The sequence below is a fragment of the Vanessa cardui genome, chromosome 24 (assembly GCF_905220365.1).
Source record: "Vanessa cardui chromosome 24, ilVanCard2.1, whole genome shotgun sequence".
NCBI lineage: Eukaryota > Metazoa > Arthropoda > Insecta > Lepidoptera > Nymphalidae > Vanessa > Vanessa cardui.
Genome location: NC_061146.1, coordinates 3,447,097 through 3,467,790, shown reverse-complemented (window position 1 = coordinate 3,467,790; position 20,694 = coordinate 3,447,097). Strand labels below are relative to the sequence as shown.

General features: G+C 33.0%; 1 protein-coding gene across 1 annotated transcript; it reads right to left on the bottom strand.

The window, feature by feature from the left end:
• Positions 1–447: 447 nt before the first annotated feature.
• On the bottom strand, positions 448–11,922 carry LOC124540068 (ethanolaminephosphotransferase 1-like). Its single transcript, XM_047117476.1, has 9 exons — positions 11,814–11,922; positions 10,874–10,942; positions 10,175–10,376; positions 7,790–7,943; positions 6,157–6,265; positions 4,327–4,484; positions 3,376–3,556; positions 1,994–2,170; positions 448–587 (listed from the first exon to the last, which is right to left on the bottom strand). The coding sequence occupies exons 1-9, from the start codon at positions 11,868–11,870 to the stop codon at positions 522–524; spliced, it is 1,173 nt and encodes a 390-aa protein (XP_046973432.1). The 5' UTR covers positions 11,871–11,922; the 3' UTR covers positions 448–521.
• Positions 11,923–20,694: the final 8,772 nt, after the last annotated feature.

The window sequence follows — 20,694 nt, the reverse complement described above, 5'->3', positions numbered from 1 at the left end:
TCTGTGTCCAGCACCCCCCATTACTAAATTTCCAATCGAATCTAAAACATCTTAACTCACAAGCATGATCATTTAAAAATGATCTCTACATGTGTAATGTTAAGGTCCGCGTTGCTACAGCGCAGAAAGTGAAATCCGGCATTCATCAAAACACCCGGCCCGCTACAAGGCTATGAGAACGTATAATTTAAAGACGGTGCTAGCTGACTCGCGTTGTAAATACACTCGTCCTGCTCCCTCATATTGGATAGGCGGTAAAGCTTTTTGCCTGACGATGTCGCGTTGCTCATTTTTTTGCTATTCTGTATTGAATTACGTATTATTTCGTGAATTAGATTGTGCCGCGGTGTCATATTTTTGCTCAGTACCTACCTGGTGTTTTTTAAAAGGATAGTGGGTAGGCAGGTTGGTTATCCTATTTTGTGCAATACTGAAGTAAAATTGTCATTAAAATTTTAAAATAATAAATTTAATAAATAAAAAACTAATTTGTATTACATTGTAATTATCTTCTAATTCTCTCATTTTCTCTTTTCTTTTGGCACGATGAAACATTTTATCTTGAAGTGATCGCACATTTGACGGACCTGGAAATATAAGATAATTAAATATATACCTACCTTATATACGAGCAACAAAATCGAAATAACTTCAATTTTTCATTTTTTATAGTATAGTTAGTTATATGTTTTTCCAGTCAAATATTATTGTTGTTGAATAATTTGTGTCCTCTCTGTGTTCGTTTTCTATACATTTAAAAGAGTTTAAGAATTGGACCAAAACCTAAAACCTTACTTTACTTTACCGAAAGTTACAATTTTTACGGTTGAAACTTTATCTTTGATAACGTAAAAAAAATAAAAACATACTATTTTAATTTTTCCTGCACAAGAAAACTTTAAAAAAATGAGGTTGTAATCGATTTAATTTTTTTAAATTTAATTACCATTAAGCTGAAAAATATTAATACTGTCATTGATTATATCAATATATTCCATGGTGAATAGTATTATAGTTAACTGCGGACATTAATAGTCGCGAGGTATCGTTCACATGATATTTCCTGCGGAAGAAGCGTTGTGATCAACTATTTAGTGTTTTACATGTTCCGTTATATAAATAGTTATCTGCTACAGGATATAGTGGAGTTATAACGAAGTTTTTCCTAGGATAGTAACTATTTTGTCCAAGTATAAAACAACTATAAAACGTTTTTTACATGGTGGTAGGGCTTTGTGCAAGCCCGCCTGGGTAGGTACCAACCATTCATCAGATATTCTACAGCTAAACAACAGCACGCAGTATTGTTGTGTTCCGATTTGAAGGGTGAGTGAGCCAGTGTAACTACAGACACAAGAGACATAGCATCTTAGTACTCAAGGTTGGTGACGCATTGATGATGTAAGGAATAGTTAATATTTCTTACAGCGTCATTGTCTATGTCTGATGGTGACCACCTATTCCATAAAAAAAAAAGTTTAACCTGACGAAGCAATTAATTATGATGGTTTATTGTACTGATTGATATATAGAATACTTTTTATATCCATATATCTCGTAAATAACTGTAATTGCTGTTTTTTTCGAATTAATAAGTGCTATATGAGCTAAGCCACAGGGTCAGTACAAAAATAGAGCAAGAAGTCAAAATTGAACTTGCGACGTCTACATCAATAACCTCAAGTTTAGCGGCTTCACTTCACACAATTAGATAAATTATATCTACTAATATTATAAATCTAAAGAATTTATTCGTTTGTTCATGTATCTTAGGACAAACAGCCCGATTAAAATATCTGCTTCCGATAGCCCATTAATTGAGGAATGTTTTTGGCCATATAACTAAACGTTACGACTACAAGTGAATAAGTGTCACTTGTATCTGTACGCTGGCTCACTCACCTTTCAAACCAGAACGCATCAATACTCAGCATCACTGCTTACTATCTTGGATTTGTTATATATGTATGAGTATAAATTAAACCATGCTCACCACACAGACACCATAATGGACATGTGCTGCAATAGCAAATACTAGGAACACATAGAGCGCAGTGATCTCAAACTGTGGTAGGTAGAGTGATATCACGACTGCAGTTATCAGAGGTATATTAATCCAGCTGATTGTGTCACATCTCTGCTCACTCATCTCGGCAACTATGAGTCGACTCTGAAAATAAAATATATATTGAAAAATTGTATCACCTGATGTCGTGGTCTAATATTGATCCGGTCTTGACACGCATATCAGAGAAGGAATGTGTTCATATTATTTGAATTATTAAATAATAATTCATAATATGTTAATACACCAATACTCTATTAAAATTAATCAATTATCATATCGTTTATCAAAGAAATGTAAATATGTCCGAATATCTTTCAACGCGTCTATAGTTTTAATTAATTTCTTTCAACGTTCTTTAATTGATTACGAATTGGTTTATAGTTTTAAATATCGATCCAATCATCCTTCTTTTAGAGAAATATCGAAATGACAGTAGGTAAAACAAATTAGTTTCCCATAAAAAAATCTATATTTGCTAAGAAGAAGCAATAACATACTTCAACATGATAAATTAAATGAATTTTCGATCAATTATTAGAAACGAAAGGTACTAATAATAATAATGTAGGTGCTAAATTCGTATAAAATATACATGAGTCATAATAATCTTTAACAATATAAATATATCTATCTACCAATCAGCAACTCTGGCCTTCTCCCGTTAAGGAGAATGCTCAGCGGTGGCATTTTCTAGCTGTTACCTTACTCTTTATTTATTTATTAAGAATTTAAAACAGCGCTGTTTTCTCAACGGTATTGCGTTGTAGTATCTCTTTACAATTGCAATAGTTTGAAGTCAGCGAATCTGACGTTGGCGCCGATGTTCTTGTATTTCTTAAGCCGAAACAGAAACGTTAACTCTTTACATCCTTTGATATGTTTTTATTTAATTAAAATATAATAATTGTGTATCATTATCGTCTATAAAATAATTTTACATAATCATTTTATTTATAAAATACAAAATAAGACGCAAAGTCTTATTTCAGTTTAGAAGCATTATAATTTCTTATTTATTGGCTAATGTTTACGAACTTTTTCGAAAAAATTATCTCATAAATACATAACAATATCATTGCATCTTATATAACACCTATTCGTCTATAATAAACAACTGGTATCATCATATTATAAGATAAATTATTAAGAGACTCTATTCTAAATTTGTAAGCTACTATAAATACTACCGTATATAATCGATAAGGGAGTAAAGTAAAAATTACATCTATTTATTAAAAACAGGTTAAATAATCCTATTCCAATGAATAGGTTAAATAATCCTTATAACTTCACTAATATATACTTACACTAATATTACTGAAAAGGGTTCCAAAAACAAGAAGAACAATTCTTGGGTCATTTTCAAGGATATCGTTCGGCGAACGCAACACCCACACCGTCATAGTGACGGTCATTATTAACATCCCCCAAATCGGTCGAAGGCACTCTGTCATCGAGTACATGTGGCCGGTTTTATTCTTATACGACCTTAAATATATCACAAAAGTATCAAAGGGAAAATTGTTAAAACCCTTGGGTAACTTTAAAAATACCTTATTTAGCAGTTTAGCAATAACATTTTGAGCGTAATTTATTTTACTGTGTAATATGAATAACGTAATACATTGTGTTTTTAATCTGTGAAATTTTATTAACTTTTTTTTTCGTTTTGTAATTATATTGAAATTTAATGTTGTCTTAAATTTTCGCGATTACACATTGAAATAAAACTAGCTATAACGGATTTGAATCGCGTATATTAATATTTTTTAACATCCCGACGTTTCGAGCACTTTAAAGCGTTCGTGGTCACGGGTAACCCTGATTAATATACGCGATTCAAATCCGTTATATCTAGTTTTATATTGATATTGTTCATCAATCAAATATTAGTCAGTTCAATAATGTAAGAAGCAACATTAGGCAATCACTTATGTTAAAAACACATGTATGTTAAAAACATTGGCATATTTATACGAGAATTCTTATGAAAATGTATCTCTTTAATCTAAACGATAAAAACAAAAAATAACTTCCAATTATTCCGGAAATAAAAAAAAAAGAAAACAACTTGTAATAAAAAAGTTAATACCAATATTGAATTAACAAAAATTAATTAAAACGCAATCGCTTACCATTCGCAACAATCACAGTTACAAAAAGAAAGCGTTAGAATAGTAAAAAAAGTAAAAACATGTCATATTATATTATATATTACAAAATAAGATCTAATGTAGTCTATAACATATTATACTCACAGATATACATTGTATATGGCAACAGGTAAGGTCGTGAACAAACCCGTTGCGTGTATTGTCATTTCCAAAGCGTCGACGAATTTAATGTTGCCATACACGAAAATCTTATACACGGCGGGACCCTTGATACCAGCTAACAGAAACAGAATAGACGACGCCTACGAGAAAAAAAAATAAACAGTAAATTCAAAGCACAAAAAACTCTATTTTAAATTTATCAACCGACTTCATTACGTTCCTGTTTAAGAATATAAGCATACATCTAACCAAAGGTGGTTTTTGTATTATATAAAGACATAATGTGTGAAAAATATTAATTGGTAAAGTATAGCATTTAAATGTCTAACTGCCGGGTTAAACACTCCTCATAATGAGAAGATTTGGGGCCTGTACAAACGCCTACTCCTCATATACATTCCTCTGATATATTTCTCGTAAATATAGTAGAATTTCACAATGTTTTTCATCATCGCCGAATACGGGATGAATTATAAATACTAATTATATGAGTAACTAGTTGTCGATCGCACTTGTTCTATCCACTAGACCATCTGCGCTCATTTAATCAATCAAACTTAAACTCAAACTATTTTTTTCAATACGGAAGCATTATCCTCATTGATAGTCAAATAAGCACTACCACCGGTTCGGAAAAAGAAACACCCAGACCTGAGAAGAACCGGCGAAAGAAACTGAGTTATCTGAGCTTTGTGAAAGCCTGTAGGGGTAGCTGCCACCCACTCCTATCCTCCCTACATATAATAATTCTGGAGAACGGCCCAGGCTTCGCACGGGTGCAATACTGATACTAAATATTCCACAGAATTACTGCTTATTTACAACATGTCATTAGAAACTTCAAATATTATCACTGTTTCTTAACTATATTGTGCTTATATTTTACATGTAAAACCTTCCTCTTGAATCACTCTATCTATTAAAAAAACGCATCAAAATTCGTTGTGTATGTTAAGGTCCTACATAGGGTCAGACAGCGGTAAGCGACTTTGTTGTATACTATGTAATTTTAGTTTTTAATTTAGTAAGTTTGTAGTCCGGTTTGAAGTATATCTGAGTTAGTAACTACAGGAACAAGGGACATGATAACTGGGTTATCAATGCTGTGTTATATTGACGCTGTAAAAGTTTGTTTAATATTTCTAATATTGTTTTTATTAGTAACCTTTGAACGGCAATCATTTGATTAAGTATGAAAATGTTTAAACCTAAATTATTCGATTTGAATGATTTCGTCATTAATGATCGCACAGATGTTGATCGCGATAACCGTCGGCTTCGTATATCTTTAATATGCACAGGAAAATCAAAAACAAAAACATTTATTATTTAAGAAAATGTAATTAAACTATATGTTATAATTTGACAAAGTTCATTAATTTTAAATAAAAAAATATGTCCATTTAGACGTCATAAAAATAGTGTTCCGTTATAAGTATTTTTTTTATAAAGATGTAATATAAAACACAAGTACGCACATTACAAAACATCTCTTTCTTCTCTAAATATTTAAGAGCTATGTTTCTTTTTGAAAACGTATTAAATTTTTTGGGCAAGCAATTTTTGTGAAGTAATAATTTTGTGAATATATTTTCATAATTTTTTTATTTAATTTAGCTCAATTTAATGTTTATTTCTTAGTAGTGACCTGCCCGGGCTTCGCAGGGGTGCAATACTGAAACTGAATATACTAAATATTCTTTATTATTTATTAACTATATTGTTTACATATTATATCCAAACTTCTCTCTCGAATCAGTCTTTTAAAGTTCTAAGCATACATTGGGACAGCCAGAAAATTTGTATTCTCACCCACATACTGAGATCATATCCCCACGGCAGATACAGCGTCCTCGTGTTGTACTTCTCCCAATGACTCACATAAAAATTGAGCACAATGCTCATTACTATCAGGTATGCTCTGAAAAATATATTGAAATAAAATCTAGCGATTGGTCCAGATAACATAAAATTACTTTTTAAAATTATCATTTCCGGTAGAAGTACTTGGACTTTGGGTAATCATAAAAAACATTCATGAAACATAATCTCCATTCACTTATAAAATTGAAATTGCATTGAAATTTGCAATCTAACAGTCAGTCAGTTTTCATGTGCTCAAGTAAACACATATTGAATTAAACTATTCTTCTTCTTATAAATATACATATATATATATACTTAATAATTAATTAATAGACTTCTGTATAAATAGACCACAGGCAAACATACAGACAACGTTTACGTTTTACACAAACGTGTCATAAAAAATATTGGACCAAAAAGGAAAATTTTACTTTCATTGCGTTTCACCTTGGAGTAAGCAACATCAATTCACTTAAGCCCTCAGCTTATGTTCACCTTAATGTCCCGTATAAACTCGAGGAATATTTTCCCATTAATTACAGCCTTCATACAGAAGTAAGCCACGTGCCTCTTAACACATCTCTTTTGTTAGCGTCAAACAAAGCTCCACTTTTATATAATCTTATGTATTGTCTCGATCACTGTCTGTCTGTCGTAGCTGCATCGACAGATATTTAATATTTCATTTATTAAATAAAAATTCCAAAGCTGCTGTAATTCTGCCACAATACGTGTACATAATTTTTACCCGCATCTCTATCTATACATTGATTTGTATTAGTAGTATACAATTAAGTATAAACGCCTATGCCTCCACTGGTGACAGGATGCCTGGTTCGTTTTTTGCCCAGAAGATCGGAATTGCGATCCAACGGGGAAATGCTTCTAGTATTCTTGCCACCATTGCACGCGGTCAAGATTTATATAGTAACTTGTTTTAGTTCATATTTGTACATATTTATATAACTAATCACATTTATTGTATTTTATATATTTATCAATAAAAATTCAAAAACATGAGTGAGTATAATAATTAAAGTATAAAACTATATTGTAAGAAGGCTGATGTGCAATTGACCCTCGGTGCTTAGTACTGTCTTAAAGAGGGGTATAGGTAGTTTAAGTTTTATAATGAGCGGACCCATCTTTTCTTCCTTCTAGCAATAAGAAATTAATTAAGGGTATACCTATATTTACTTTTGGCGATATTAGAGATATCGGACTCTGTTTCGCGTTCGATATGTAGGTACTATAAAAGTTATAAACGTCCCATGCACTGTACTTTACCGACCATGAGATTTAAGATCCTATGGGTCTTACACCTATGATTACACTGGACCACTTACCTTTCAAATACAACAATACAGAGTATAATGTTTAGTGGTAAAATAATTGGTGCCTGTAAAAGGATCTGTTTGTAAAAAACCTATATATTTTGGTGAAGGTGACCGTCAAATTTACCGTCAATATACCAATTATGGACCACATGCGTGGTGGTGACGGTCACTTCGTTGCTCGCCTGCCTTTCCATTAATATTTAAGAAATAAATCAAAACATAATTTTGTAGTTCAAAATCACCTGAATACAGTGGTTGAGTATTGGTCCCTTCCAAAGACTGATATCAAGCAGTACGGTATGAGGAACACGATGTAGGAGTCCAGACCGTGGTCGAACATTTCTCCCAAAGGACCAGATAAGCCCAGCCGCCTCGCCTGCTTGCCGTCCATACCATCTGGATATTAAGTAAATATTTATATCTCAGGTCTTCCTGGGAGCTACCATTTTTTATAATCATATGATCATCATATAAATTACCCAAAACCCTACCAACAATAACAGCCAGTTATTTTAACAGTGCTGGGGTAAGGCGTCCTCTTCCATCGAGGAGGTTTGGAACATATTCCACCGCGCTGTTCCAATGCCGATTAGTGAAATACACGTGTGGCGGAATTTCTAGGAAATTAGACACATGCAGGTGAACGAGATGAATTATAAACAAAAACTAAGCACTTGAATATTCAGTGGTGCTTGCCTGGGTTTGAACACGCAATCATAGGTTTAGATGCACGCGCTCTAACCACCGGGCCACCTCGGATCTCAATCCTAACAAACTCAATAGCATTTTTTATGATATATTGATCAATTCATATTGACAAAAAATTACCTTCTTTCTTAAATATGCGTATAGCATTGGTAAAAAGCTAGCTTGTACTATAACAATATCTACATTACATAAGTAAGTACCTACCGAGCTAATATCGGTTTTATTCGAAAGAATCTTAATTGAACCTATTATACTTTAATCTTAGTCAAAAATATAATTATCAGCCTCTTAACGTCTGGCTGAGTAAAGAACTGCGGATTAGTGGATACATGTAGTGGATCCTCATTTAATCATCCTCATTTCAAACTTGATTTATAAACACAAATACAGTAGTGATTGCTCCGAGCTTGAACTCAAAATCATCAGTCAAGATTCAAAAACTTGTGAGTAGGTTTTCAAAGCAAACTAAAGTACTCAATAAAAACCATAATTAAGTTTTATAATGAGCGGACCCATCTCTTCCTTCTAGCAATAAGAAATTAATGAAGGGTATACCTATATTTACTTTTGGCGATATTAGAGATATCTGACTCTGTTTCGCGTTCGATATGCAATAGACTTATATGTACAAAGGCACATGTAACATAATATTACGTGGACATTAACGTTCGACGTAGATTGAGATGAATCATTACCACGGCCTTGGTGACGATGAATCTACTCTGATTTATAGGAACTGATGTAATGCTTGCGACTGCCGACGTATACTTCAGAAGCATATCCTATTATTATACCTTGAATTCCATATAGGGCATTTTTTATGTAATACAAAATATAGACAGTCAACCTCCTGATGGTAAGCCATCAATACCACCTATAGATATTCGCGTTAAGAAATAATAACCATTTCTTACCCACCAATTTTGTGAGCTAAGATGTTATTCATACATAATTCCGTAGACGTTTCTAAAGTGTGTAGTATTATTTGGATATTTTTTTTGGTTTGACTATTTTTGTCTTAATATTGGTTGGGAGATTTTTTTTGTTTTTATTTATTATCATAAATTACAATAATTTCATCTTGTGTCCAAGAAATTTTGCGAACAAATTATTTTTACGGGACAATAATCAAAATTAGAAACAGGTACGTTGTGAGTTCTGGAAGAGCTGACTTAAGCCCGTAAAACACTACAACTACTTATACCCACTTTAATTATACCTCCAAAATTCCGATACCAGTTTCTTCGACGTTTAAAACACAATTTTTTCTCTGGTATCTCATCTTATGGCTGCAATACATTATATTTATATCTTCCCTAAAGTAACCATACTTTCGCGGAAATTATGGAACAAACGTCAACCAAGTATTAGTAATTAACTAATTACTTATATTCATCAATTGATATATACATGGTATGTGGAGATAAAACTCTTTAAACTATGCTTATTTTTCTAACAATAGTTATTCTAGATGATCTCACTTGTAAACAGGTATCTCACACGTATCTCACTAGTGAAATTTGGATACCGACTTACATTGATACGCGTATGTTATAATTATTTATTAAAGTCAATATCGTATATCGCTCGCGGATATTCCATCTTGTTCTGCGGTGAGTTACAAGTTCGTTTGTACAAAATAACTCGGAATTATAGTATTGGATCAGATGAATGTTGCTGATTACAAATTTCTAAAGACTATTAGCATAAAATCATTCGATTAAAAAAACTATATTTTCAATGAATTTACGTACTTGTAATGATTAATGATAAAAAACATAATTAAGTGTAATATAATTTTCCTAAAGGAAGAAATACTTCTTTCTCATGACTACATATACGAATTATTGTAATACCACTATTGAAGTTATAGTTTTGTCTTACATATAATAAAAAAAAACTTATAAAGCATCACTTACCTAAATTATAAGCAATGAATATGAGAAATGCACAAACAGTGAACACAACACGTGCCAGCACAGATTCCTCTGTTTCGTACTCCCCGGGCCGGCCGGAAGCGGTGCAGTCGTAGTCGTACACGATCACTATCAGCGCACAGAGCACCATGCAAACGAACCCAGCAAACGTGAGGACGTTCGGAGCGATCCATTTGGGTATAAGCTAAAACAAACATTTGGTACAAATTAATGACAAATTTTCATAGCAAATCTAATGTTGGCCGCCAAATAGAGCCAACTTATTTTTCGAGAGAATGTTGGTAATCGATTTTGCCCAATGCAGCCAATCTTAAGAGATACCAGCTAACTACGAAAGGGGCGCTCAGTCTTCTCCGATGGAAGGCATATTGTACACGAGCGCGTAGAGTTCAAGCAGGACTTTGAGTGCTTGTTGTCACACGCATGTCAGTTCGAGAAATTTTTAGTGCAAATACTTCAAGCGTACTTTCCAAATAATATGAAATTCTTCCAAACAACATAAACATCTTAATATAAGCCGCTGTGAAAACCATAAAGCATTTCATTCAGAAATGAAGAGTTCTGAAGAGTTAAGAACCTTATTTAAATCCTTTTTTTAAAAGCGATTAATAATATATTTGATAAATTATTTCTTTAGTCATGTTAAAAAAATATTATTGATATATTTAAGTAGTGCAATACCTTAACACAGAAGTTCCACGTGGGATGCATCACGTATCTGCTGAGGGGGCTCGTGTCGATTGCATTGTACTGGAAATAAATTATATTTAAACACTTCATTTAATAAATAGAGCATAGAGCATAGAGCTGAGATGGCCCAGTGGTTAGAACGCGTGTATCTTAACCGATTATTGCGGGTTCAAACTCAGGCAAGCACCACTATATATATATGCTTAATTTGTGTATATAATTCATCTCATGCTCGACGGTGAAGGAAAACATCGTGAGGAAACCTGCATGTGTCTAATTTCATCGAAATTCTGCCACATGTGCATTCCACCAACCCGCATTGGAACAGCGTGGTGGAATATGTTCCAAACGCTCTCCTTATGAGAAATTTACAGGCTGTTACTTTACTTTACTTTACTTTATTTAATAAATATCGTTTAATTTATTTTATGTCTACAAAGCATTTGATAGACTTCGCTCGAGATTTAGAAATCGGTAGTCAAATTTGAGGCAAAAATGTGGCCTATATCTTGGTATTTAAACTTCCTTTATGTTAAATTTCATCAAATTCTGTTCAGCGTAATAGACAGACCCAGTAACTTTCGCATTTATAATATTAGTATCTATGAAATGAGTTCTTACAGAATCTATGTTGATTATAGAAACAGACACCCAATCAGAATCATTGATTGAATTATAGATTAAAATAATTATGTTTTGTTCGTACATATGTATGTTTTGTCTTGTTATGATAATGAGCTAACCAGTACAACGACACACGCAATACGTAACTTAGAAACACTACGTAAAACTTCATCCAAAACCATAGTACAGTTTAAAAGTAAAAAAAAAACCATAAAAAATACGTAAAAAATCAATAAATAAACATTTACAAACATACCAATTACAATTTTTTTTTTAATTAAAAATATCCAAAGAATTAAATACTTACCTTATAATTATTGAATCCCTTTAAATGTTCCTTAGTTAAATATTTATAATTGAACATTTTCGATGTAAAACAAAAATCACACTGACAAAATTATTATAAAACTTCCGTATCAACGTATATTAAACTAATAAATATACGAAAATCAACTCAATATTAACGGAATAAGGCATTGAATTCCTAGAACTGAAATTAGTTTGTATTTTTTTACTCAAAACTAGTTTTACGCACGAGGCGTTATAATATGAATGGCTCACAGCGTGGTGTGATTATTTTGGTTCAAAGATAAGGTACTGTCACTGGCAGATAACAGTTTTGATAATTACTTAACTGTTATTGCAAGTACTAAAAAACATGTTCCAATTACATATCTTAATATTAATCATTATTATAGCATTATTATATTAATCCGCGTTGATACGAGTCCATTTTGTCTGAAGAGACTTTTATTCCAATCGAAGTACTAAAATTTTATCAGTAAAATGTTATCATCTTTCAACTTTCTGTGTAATAATATGTAGTTGGTCTACACAACATCAATATACCTACTATTATAGTAACACTGACCGAATTTGAGCAACGGGATCAAATCTCCAAAAACAAGCCTGTACATGTCCCACTGCTTGATTTCGCCACTCTTCCTTTCCATTTGAGGATAAAGGTTTGGAGTATGTTCCACCACGCTGCTCCAATGTGGGTTGGCGGATTCGCATGTAGTAGAATTTTGTTGAAATTAGGCACATGCAGGTTTCCTCACGATGTTTCCTCACAAATTAGACATATGAAATTCAATCGTGCTTGCCTGAGTTTGAACCCGCAATCATCGGTTAAGTTGCACGCGTTCTAACCACTGGGCCGTCTCGGCTCTTACCATATCATATCTTATCAAATCTCCACAACAATCAAACCGCTCAAAAGATATTTTAGTGCACGGGTGTGTGCATAAACACAGGTCCATTGTCCATTCTCCAACTCCTATAATCTAATGAGGTGACAATCCAATACTACCGAATAGAGTGCGTTAGAGTTCGTAAGAGATAAAGCACTAAACTGGAAGTAACATAGTTGAAACACCGACAACTTATTACCTTTTGACTACTAAGACTATACTTCTTTTATGAATTATTAATTTATACACGATCTCGGAATGCAGAGTCTTTTAAAGTAATTTTCCCGGGTCTTTTTTTAAATAGGTTTAATCGGGCAAGAACCAAGTGCATAGCTTGGCTGATGGGTGATTTTAAACTGCCATAGAGAGTGTGAGGCATAACTCCTGCGGGGGATAGAACTGTAAGCACCATTTTGGTGTTCTTAACTTTCCATCATGTTTTTATTTCTATGGATAAATCAGCGTATTTAGTTACTTTTTCGGTGAAGGCAGTTAAGTTATGGTTATTGCAAATTTCGATATCTATTAAACAAACAGAACTGTTTAGTATTATTTAAAAGTTAAGAAGGCTGAAAAATATCCACAAGGTTTTAAAAGATCACCATTACCTTAACCTTAAGGCAAGTTTTGACAAACAAAATTTTACCTTGACGCATTTTCCCTCTCACTCACACAGCAACGCAACATTAGTAACTATCGCTTGCTTTATGGGCTAAATTAGAACAAGGAGCAATTAACGCCACATTATTGTATCGTATAGAATCAGATAACTATAATCAATCGATAAGACATATTATTTGGGTTAACAGTTTTGTGTGATTAGGAAATAATCAAGTATTAATTATGCTTAATTAATAACAGTTACTCCGGAAGTTGTATCGAATACGTCAGCGATAAGAGATTAATTTATTTATTGTCACATGCCCGGTTACTACGGAAAGGAATTGTTTTGCTAACGGTTAGTGGAGATTTCTACGAGGCTTTTCCATTTGCTTGCTACTTTTGGATCAATCGATTTATGTATTTATGATTTCACTTTATTCAAGTGGGCTTTTACAAGCACTTTTGAATCGTCATTTAACAATCAAGTGAAGCTATATTGATAAATTTTTCGAGAAATAAGAAAACTGTAATTGTTCCAGCATAACCATGTGTAGTTTAATTTTACATTAATTAAGATTTCCGTGTCATATTTGTATGAACGACAAATTTCGAAATACAAAAATAAAATTGTTTAGTATTTTAAATATTTAGAGCATTCTATCAATTTTTTGTTTATTTATTTTACGCCAAATTACCGGACGGACTGTCAAACGAGTCACCTGATGGTGAAGTGGTCACCAACAGCCATAAACATTGGGACTGTAAAAAAATTAAATTATCTTTCGCGCAATAACAGAGGATATAGAGCCCCCCTAAGGTAAAAAATATCAACCATCCTCACATCGCCGGTGCACCAGAAACTGTAGGAAAACTCAGATGTTATGGCCTTGTTATTACACTTGCTCACTCTTTTTTTCAACGGGAACAGTATGTAGTAAGTATCGCTATTTGAAGATGTGATGAGAGGATGGTAACCAGACGGCCGGGAAAACATATTAAGCTCGTGAAGGCTTCAATTAATATACAAAATTTAATTTATAATTAATTACTTTTATAGTACTTTTGTTATTTGGCTTATTGTTGTGACTAAGTTTACTTTTATATGATACTAACAATTTCCTTAACTTCTGGGTTCGATAAAGATGATTTCTGAATTAGTTGGAATTCAAAATACAAATTTAGGAATTAACAGCAAGATATTATCAAGAGAAACCTAAAATCTCTTTATCCCATGGTATTAATAAGATAATGATAATAATAAGATAATAAGATTTTTGGTATACATATTAAATAAAATATTTATAACATACCTAAGTGGCAGAATTTGATACGACACGTATTTCCTGAAGATGCTTTCCTCTAATTTTTTCTCTTTTCAACTTTTCCTCAAGATGCGTCGAGGTTTTTGACGAACGAGTAATCTAAATATTATAAAACTGCTATTCTATTTCTAAGCAAATCTTTAAGCCTCAATAACTTTACACTTAGTTTAAAGCTCGAAATCTCAAGTATGAGAATTGCAGTCTCAAGCCAAATCTTGTTTAACATAAGTCTACACTTTGTAAGCAATCCAAATGTATGTTTCCTACAGTATGTATAGGGAGTGAGGTAAGGGCCTATATGACTGAACACCTCCTTTAATTTTACCCCATTGAACTAGGTATCACTAGGACCTACATCATCATTCGAAGAGTTTTGCTTCCTTGTTTCTCGTATACATGTGCGTTTGCTTAACCTGTGCATCATAATTTGAACAACTAGGTGCGACTATGATCATCATTCGAAGAGTTTTGCTTGCTTATTTCTCTTATACATGCGCGTTTGCTTAACCTGTGCATCATAATTGATATATCTTCAAGGCAAGAGTGAATATATCATCTCAATCATCATCAAGCAAGCGAGTAAGTCTTAGTGCATCTGAATTTACTAATTACTATGGTTGACAAGTTGTGTATTAGAATGTTAATAAAGTTTGGAGCTTGAATTTTTCAGTAGTATAGTGTGTTCTTATTAAAAAAAAACAATGAAACTCTAGTATTTTGTAAAATAGGAGTTTACGATGTAGTCTGATTGTATTTAGTAATTATCTTATTATAATACACACATAACGCATAATTTTTAATCGGTCGTAAAATAATTCGGGCGCATTAAAACGCAGCAGGCTTGCAGTAATTGAGCGCAGTGGTGCATCGTGCAATTAAGCGCATTAATTGTGTCCCGTGCGTCGTGACAAACAACCAGACCGACAGCTGTTAATTTGATGCGCTGCGTATTGACTACAGATTATATTTACACAGAGACGAAAATTATTTGCACGACAATGGCACGGCAAAGGGGTTTTGTTCAACCGTGTTTATGTTACCACGTAGATTCAAAAAGTTTGGCCAAAATGTTGTTAGATCTATATATTTGTGCCTATGGACTAAGTTGAAAACACGTGAGTGAAATAAGGGTTCAATTCTGAACCACAACCGAACCGACTTATTTACACGAAAACTTTAATAATATTTATATTTTATACCTTAACCTTCTTTATGAATCCCTCTGCCTATTAGAAAAAACCGTATGAAAATCGGTTCAGTTCTTTTGGAATTTATCGCGAACATACAGACAGACCGAGATGGCCCAGTGGTTAGAACGCGTGCATCTTAACCGATGATTGCGGGTACAAACCCAGGCAAGCACCGCTGATTCATGTGCTTAATTTGTCTTTATAATTCATCTCGTGCTCAGCGGTGAAGGAAAACATCGTGAGGAAACCTGCATGTGACAAATTTCATAGAAATTCTGCCACATTTGTATTCCACCAACACGCATTGGAACAGCGTGGTAGAATATGTTCCAAACCTTCTCCTCAAATGGAGAGGAGGCCTTTAGCCCAGCAGTGGGAATATACAGGCTGTTGTTGTTGTTTGTTGTTATACATTATGAGACAGGCGCTTTCGGGTGACTTTGTTTTATAATATGTAGTGATGATGAAAATTTTGTAAGAAAACATTTATGTGTCGGTTAAAAAGGTATGGGTACAGATGTGCAATGGAGCTAAGTGAAAACCCTATCCTGTAAAAGGGATGGCTTTGCCTAGGAATTGGATATTTACGATTTGCAGAAGTATTCTCTAAGAGAAAACTCGGAACTCACCGCAGAACACGAACGTGAAATGTCAGAATGTGACTTCGACTATGATATTAATTAAGTTTCAAAATGGTGTATTGTACCAGATTTGTAAGTCAACATTTAATAAGTCAGAATATACGAAGTGAAACCATACAGAATAAAACTTCTGTTATAAAAGTTATATTTTTCTTTTTCTTTTCTATTATATGAAAGTTTCTCTATATCGTTTTGTTTTAGTTTAGGCCAGGCATAAAAAAGATATCAATCGGAAATATTTTAAACAATCTGAAATAAGTTTGGGTCACCGTAATATATAGTAGGTACAGGTAGGTAGGTAGGTACTAGTTACTCGTATAGTTCTAGTAGCCAAATAAACACTTTATATTCCTTCTCTTTCCTGAGTTAATAAACCAATTGTGATAAAACTTTAGTGATATGTTAATATCCTAGAACAGTAGAACAAGAATTTTTCTTTTTCAATAAATCCGCAAATATAAACGTTCTCATTAAACAAAAATATGCGTGCAAAGCCGGACGGACAGCTAAAATATATTTAAGTAATTCAATATATTTTTGAGCTGTTTAATTGTTATATTACTCTGTGCTAGGGAGTTACATTATTGCTCAATTGAAATGTCTGTTTGCATGTAGGTAAAATACATAACATATTGGTGCATATATTAAGAAATATTATTTTACAACTGCGACTATGTCCCTCGGGGATCGTTTCTAAGTGTTAATTATTTTATACTGTTAACTGTAAATAATAATTCATCACATATTGCCAAAAATATATAGGTATATATTTAGTGGTTATTAATTACTGTTGAAATATGATGTCGTTTCATTAAAACTTTATAATTTGGCTCGTGTATAATTGCCCTAATTAAATAAGTGCAAAGTTAAACAACTAGTAGCATTAAAAAGCGCATCCCTATACGAAATTGCGGATAATTTGGGGCGAGATCAACTGGCAACACAGACATTATCGGCGCGGTTCGAATTTCAAATTACGCGCCGGTGTCGGATAGCGCCCTCCGCGTCGCGTGGCAACGCAGGTGGATCGATCTTCTCGATGTCGTGTTGCTCTGGTACAGTTTAATATGTATACTTAGATGAAGTCTAAAAAAATTTAGATTAAACAAATTTAAGAGAAACAAATTATGTAGCTTTCCAAAGACAATTTAATTTATTTTAAAAATAAAATAACTGATCGACTGGTTCAATTTTATGTAAAATTTAAATGAAGATAAGAAGATTCTGAGAAATTGACCACAAATAAAGAGTCAACATACCTTTACTTGTTATATTTACGTTAAACGAGTGCTTGATTATTTATTATCAAATAATATAATTGTTTAATTTGCGTTAGTGTTGAAAATAGTATACCTCCTACCTAAACCCATAATACATACTAAAGATTGGAAACACTTACAAATTATAGAGCATAGATTAATTATATCATCAATCTTTCTTAATTACCTAAGTACAAGACTTAATTGCCAGAAATAAAAACAAATACAAAAAAAAATAAAAGGAACGAGGACTTCTTCGAGCACAAGCAAGAACAAAAAAAGACTGATGAATAATCAAAATTGAAATTATTTACGTAATTTATACAACAAGACAAATCATTCAATAGTTTAATTGTACGAATTATTATTATAATATTATGTTCCTGTCAATACAGCATAATCATAGTGACTTTACTATATTACATAAAATGTACCAGGAGACTAGGCAGACTAAGAGGAAGCGTAAATAGGTGTGAGACTGAGACCATCCGGCCCGACTGGCTAATGATAAGCAAATGGCCCAAGACTCAGAAGCTTGGTAATGTGTGAGTACTATGAAAAAACAAAATGTTATATATAAGGCAATTGTCTATGTATACAATAATATATTTGTTTTAATTTCATTATATCGAACAATTTAATCGTTCCACAACGAATAGAACTGAATATGTACTTTAGATCTTTTTCTTCAAAAGGATTATTTAAGATCGTAATTTATTTGTAGTAATAATAATTGATTTTATCCTTTAATTCAAAGCTCTGTTTATCTTGGATGACTAAGAACAGACAACAGATTTAGGACAGAATTCATAAATTGTACATAAATTTAGTACTGGTTTACAAAACACGAACCTACCTACCTTTGCCTTGTTAAAGCCTAGATACCAAATGATTCATACCTTGTAGTACAGTCAAGTAGAATTCAAAGATATATACTATACATTTATGTACAAATGTTACATAAAAAACCAAATTTTTCAAGGTTAGTATTAAACTAGCTAGCTGCCCGTTTTGAGTTGGCCACCGGGTGTCACACCTGGCCACCTTGTCTTCACGACCCATAGACAAAGCATTACTCATACTACCACCATGATACCTGTACCTTTTATACTGGTTCAATCACCATTCAAACTGGACCACAACAGTAAGTAATCTAAGTACTGCTGCTTGGCGGTAGAATATATAATGAGGGGTGTTTCTTAGACGGCCTTGCTCACCTACCTACTACTTGAAGAATTCTAGTACATTACTATCATCGTAGAATAGTATTAGATTAGTTGCTTAAAAAACACCACCTAGAGTATTTGTAAAATTCATACGAATTTACAATTATGTTGCAAAAGAATCATCGGTTAGTAAGTCCGTGTTTTTCTATGATCAACAACAACAACAGCCTGTAAATTCCCACTGTTGGGCTAAAGGCCTCCTCTCCGTTTGAGAAGAAGGTTTGGAACATATTCTACCACGCTGTTCCAATGAGGATTGGTGAAATGCACATGTGGCAGAATTTCTATGAAATTTGTCACATGCAAGTTTCCTCACGATGTTTTCCTTCGCCGCTGAGCACGAGATGAATTATAAAGATAAATTAAGCACATGAATCAGCGGTGCCTGCCTGGATTTGAACCCGCAATCATCGATTAAGATGTTCTAACCACTGGGCCATCTTGACTCATGATCAACGTTTCATCTAATATTTTGTTCAAAAACATATTCGTTTAATCTAAAGGTTAGTAATTAAACGAATCATTTCGCTAGGGTTCTGTGCGCTGCCTCTTGTCTCTCAGACCACATTGTACGAATTAATCGCTCAGTAGCGATGATGAGCCGGCTAGACGAAGTGACAGACGATCACGTGCAATGCAAATGGAAACGGCCTTTGCTGTTTTAATTTAAACTAATGCTCCGCTCGTTAGCTCACACTTAACTGACCGTCTTTTGAATAAATACATCATTGTTCTAAATAATAAGATGGGAAGCGGTTAAACTAACTTCTACACTCCAAAGAGCATTCAAGTTTTCTGAAATTTCCGATATAATGGGCTTTACTGATAAATTTTTTTGAAGTATTGTACGTTGTAATAAATAACTTGTTGGTAGTGTTTAGAGTTATGCTCCCAAACATAATTCTTTGCAAAGTAGGTAGATCAGTTATTATTATATAAACGATCCGTTGGTGTTGTGGCTAGCTGATAAATATGCAGATATTGAAAACTTGAGTTAATATGTTCTGGTCGGGTTACTAAAAATATTTGGTTTTTCTATCAAGCTCTAAGAAGCAGCCTAGAGTTTAAATTTCCAATGCTTACACTACCTAAGAAAGCACGTAAAGTTCTCATTTATTTATTTTGCATCGTGTTGGATTTTTAATAAATTAGTGCTTTTAATATGTCTGAGAAAATACACCTGCACTTTAATTGGTACAAAAGTTCAATACTAGCGAATCTTTAAGTAAAAAAACTCATGTTTCCACTGCATTTACTCATCAACAGATTTCAAGTTCACGTTAAAACGAATGCTTTTCTCTCCGCTCTCATTGGTGGTGACCATTGGTCGTTATTAAATTACGTTAAAAATAAATGCTTTACTAAATATTCCAGATTTAAACCAAGATATTTGACGACATAACTACAATTTATGACATAAGTTTCCATTAAAGTTTTGCTCTATTTAACATAATCATTCTCAGTATTTTAATTGGTAATAATTGTTCAGTGTGTCTGAATGTTTAAATGCACAATCGAATTAACATCGAGAAATGTATTGTGTCTAAGTCTGAAATGAAAATATAGACTGCATTGAACGAAGCGATAACACGTACCAGTCAGGGGTGACGACGTGCGTACTAAATGTTACACTAATATTATAAGGAGGCATTTGTTCAAACGACCGTTATATCAAGTTGATATTAAACCTTTAATTGTAGGTTATAGTTTTGGAGACTATAGTTGAAGAATAAAGTGTGCACCTGCGTGCATAA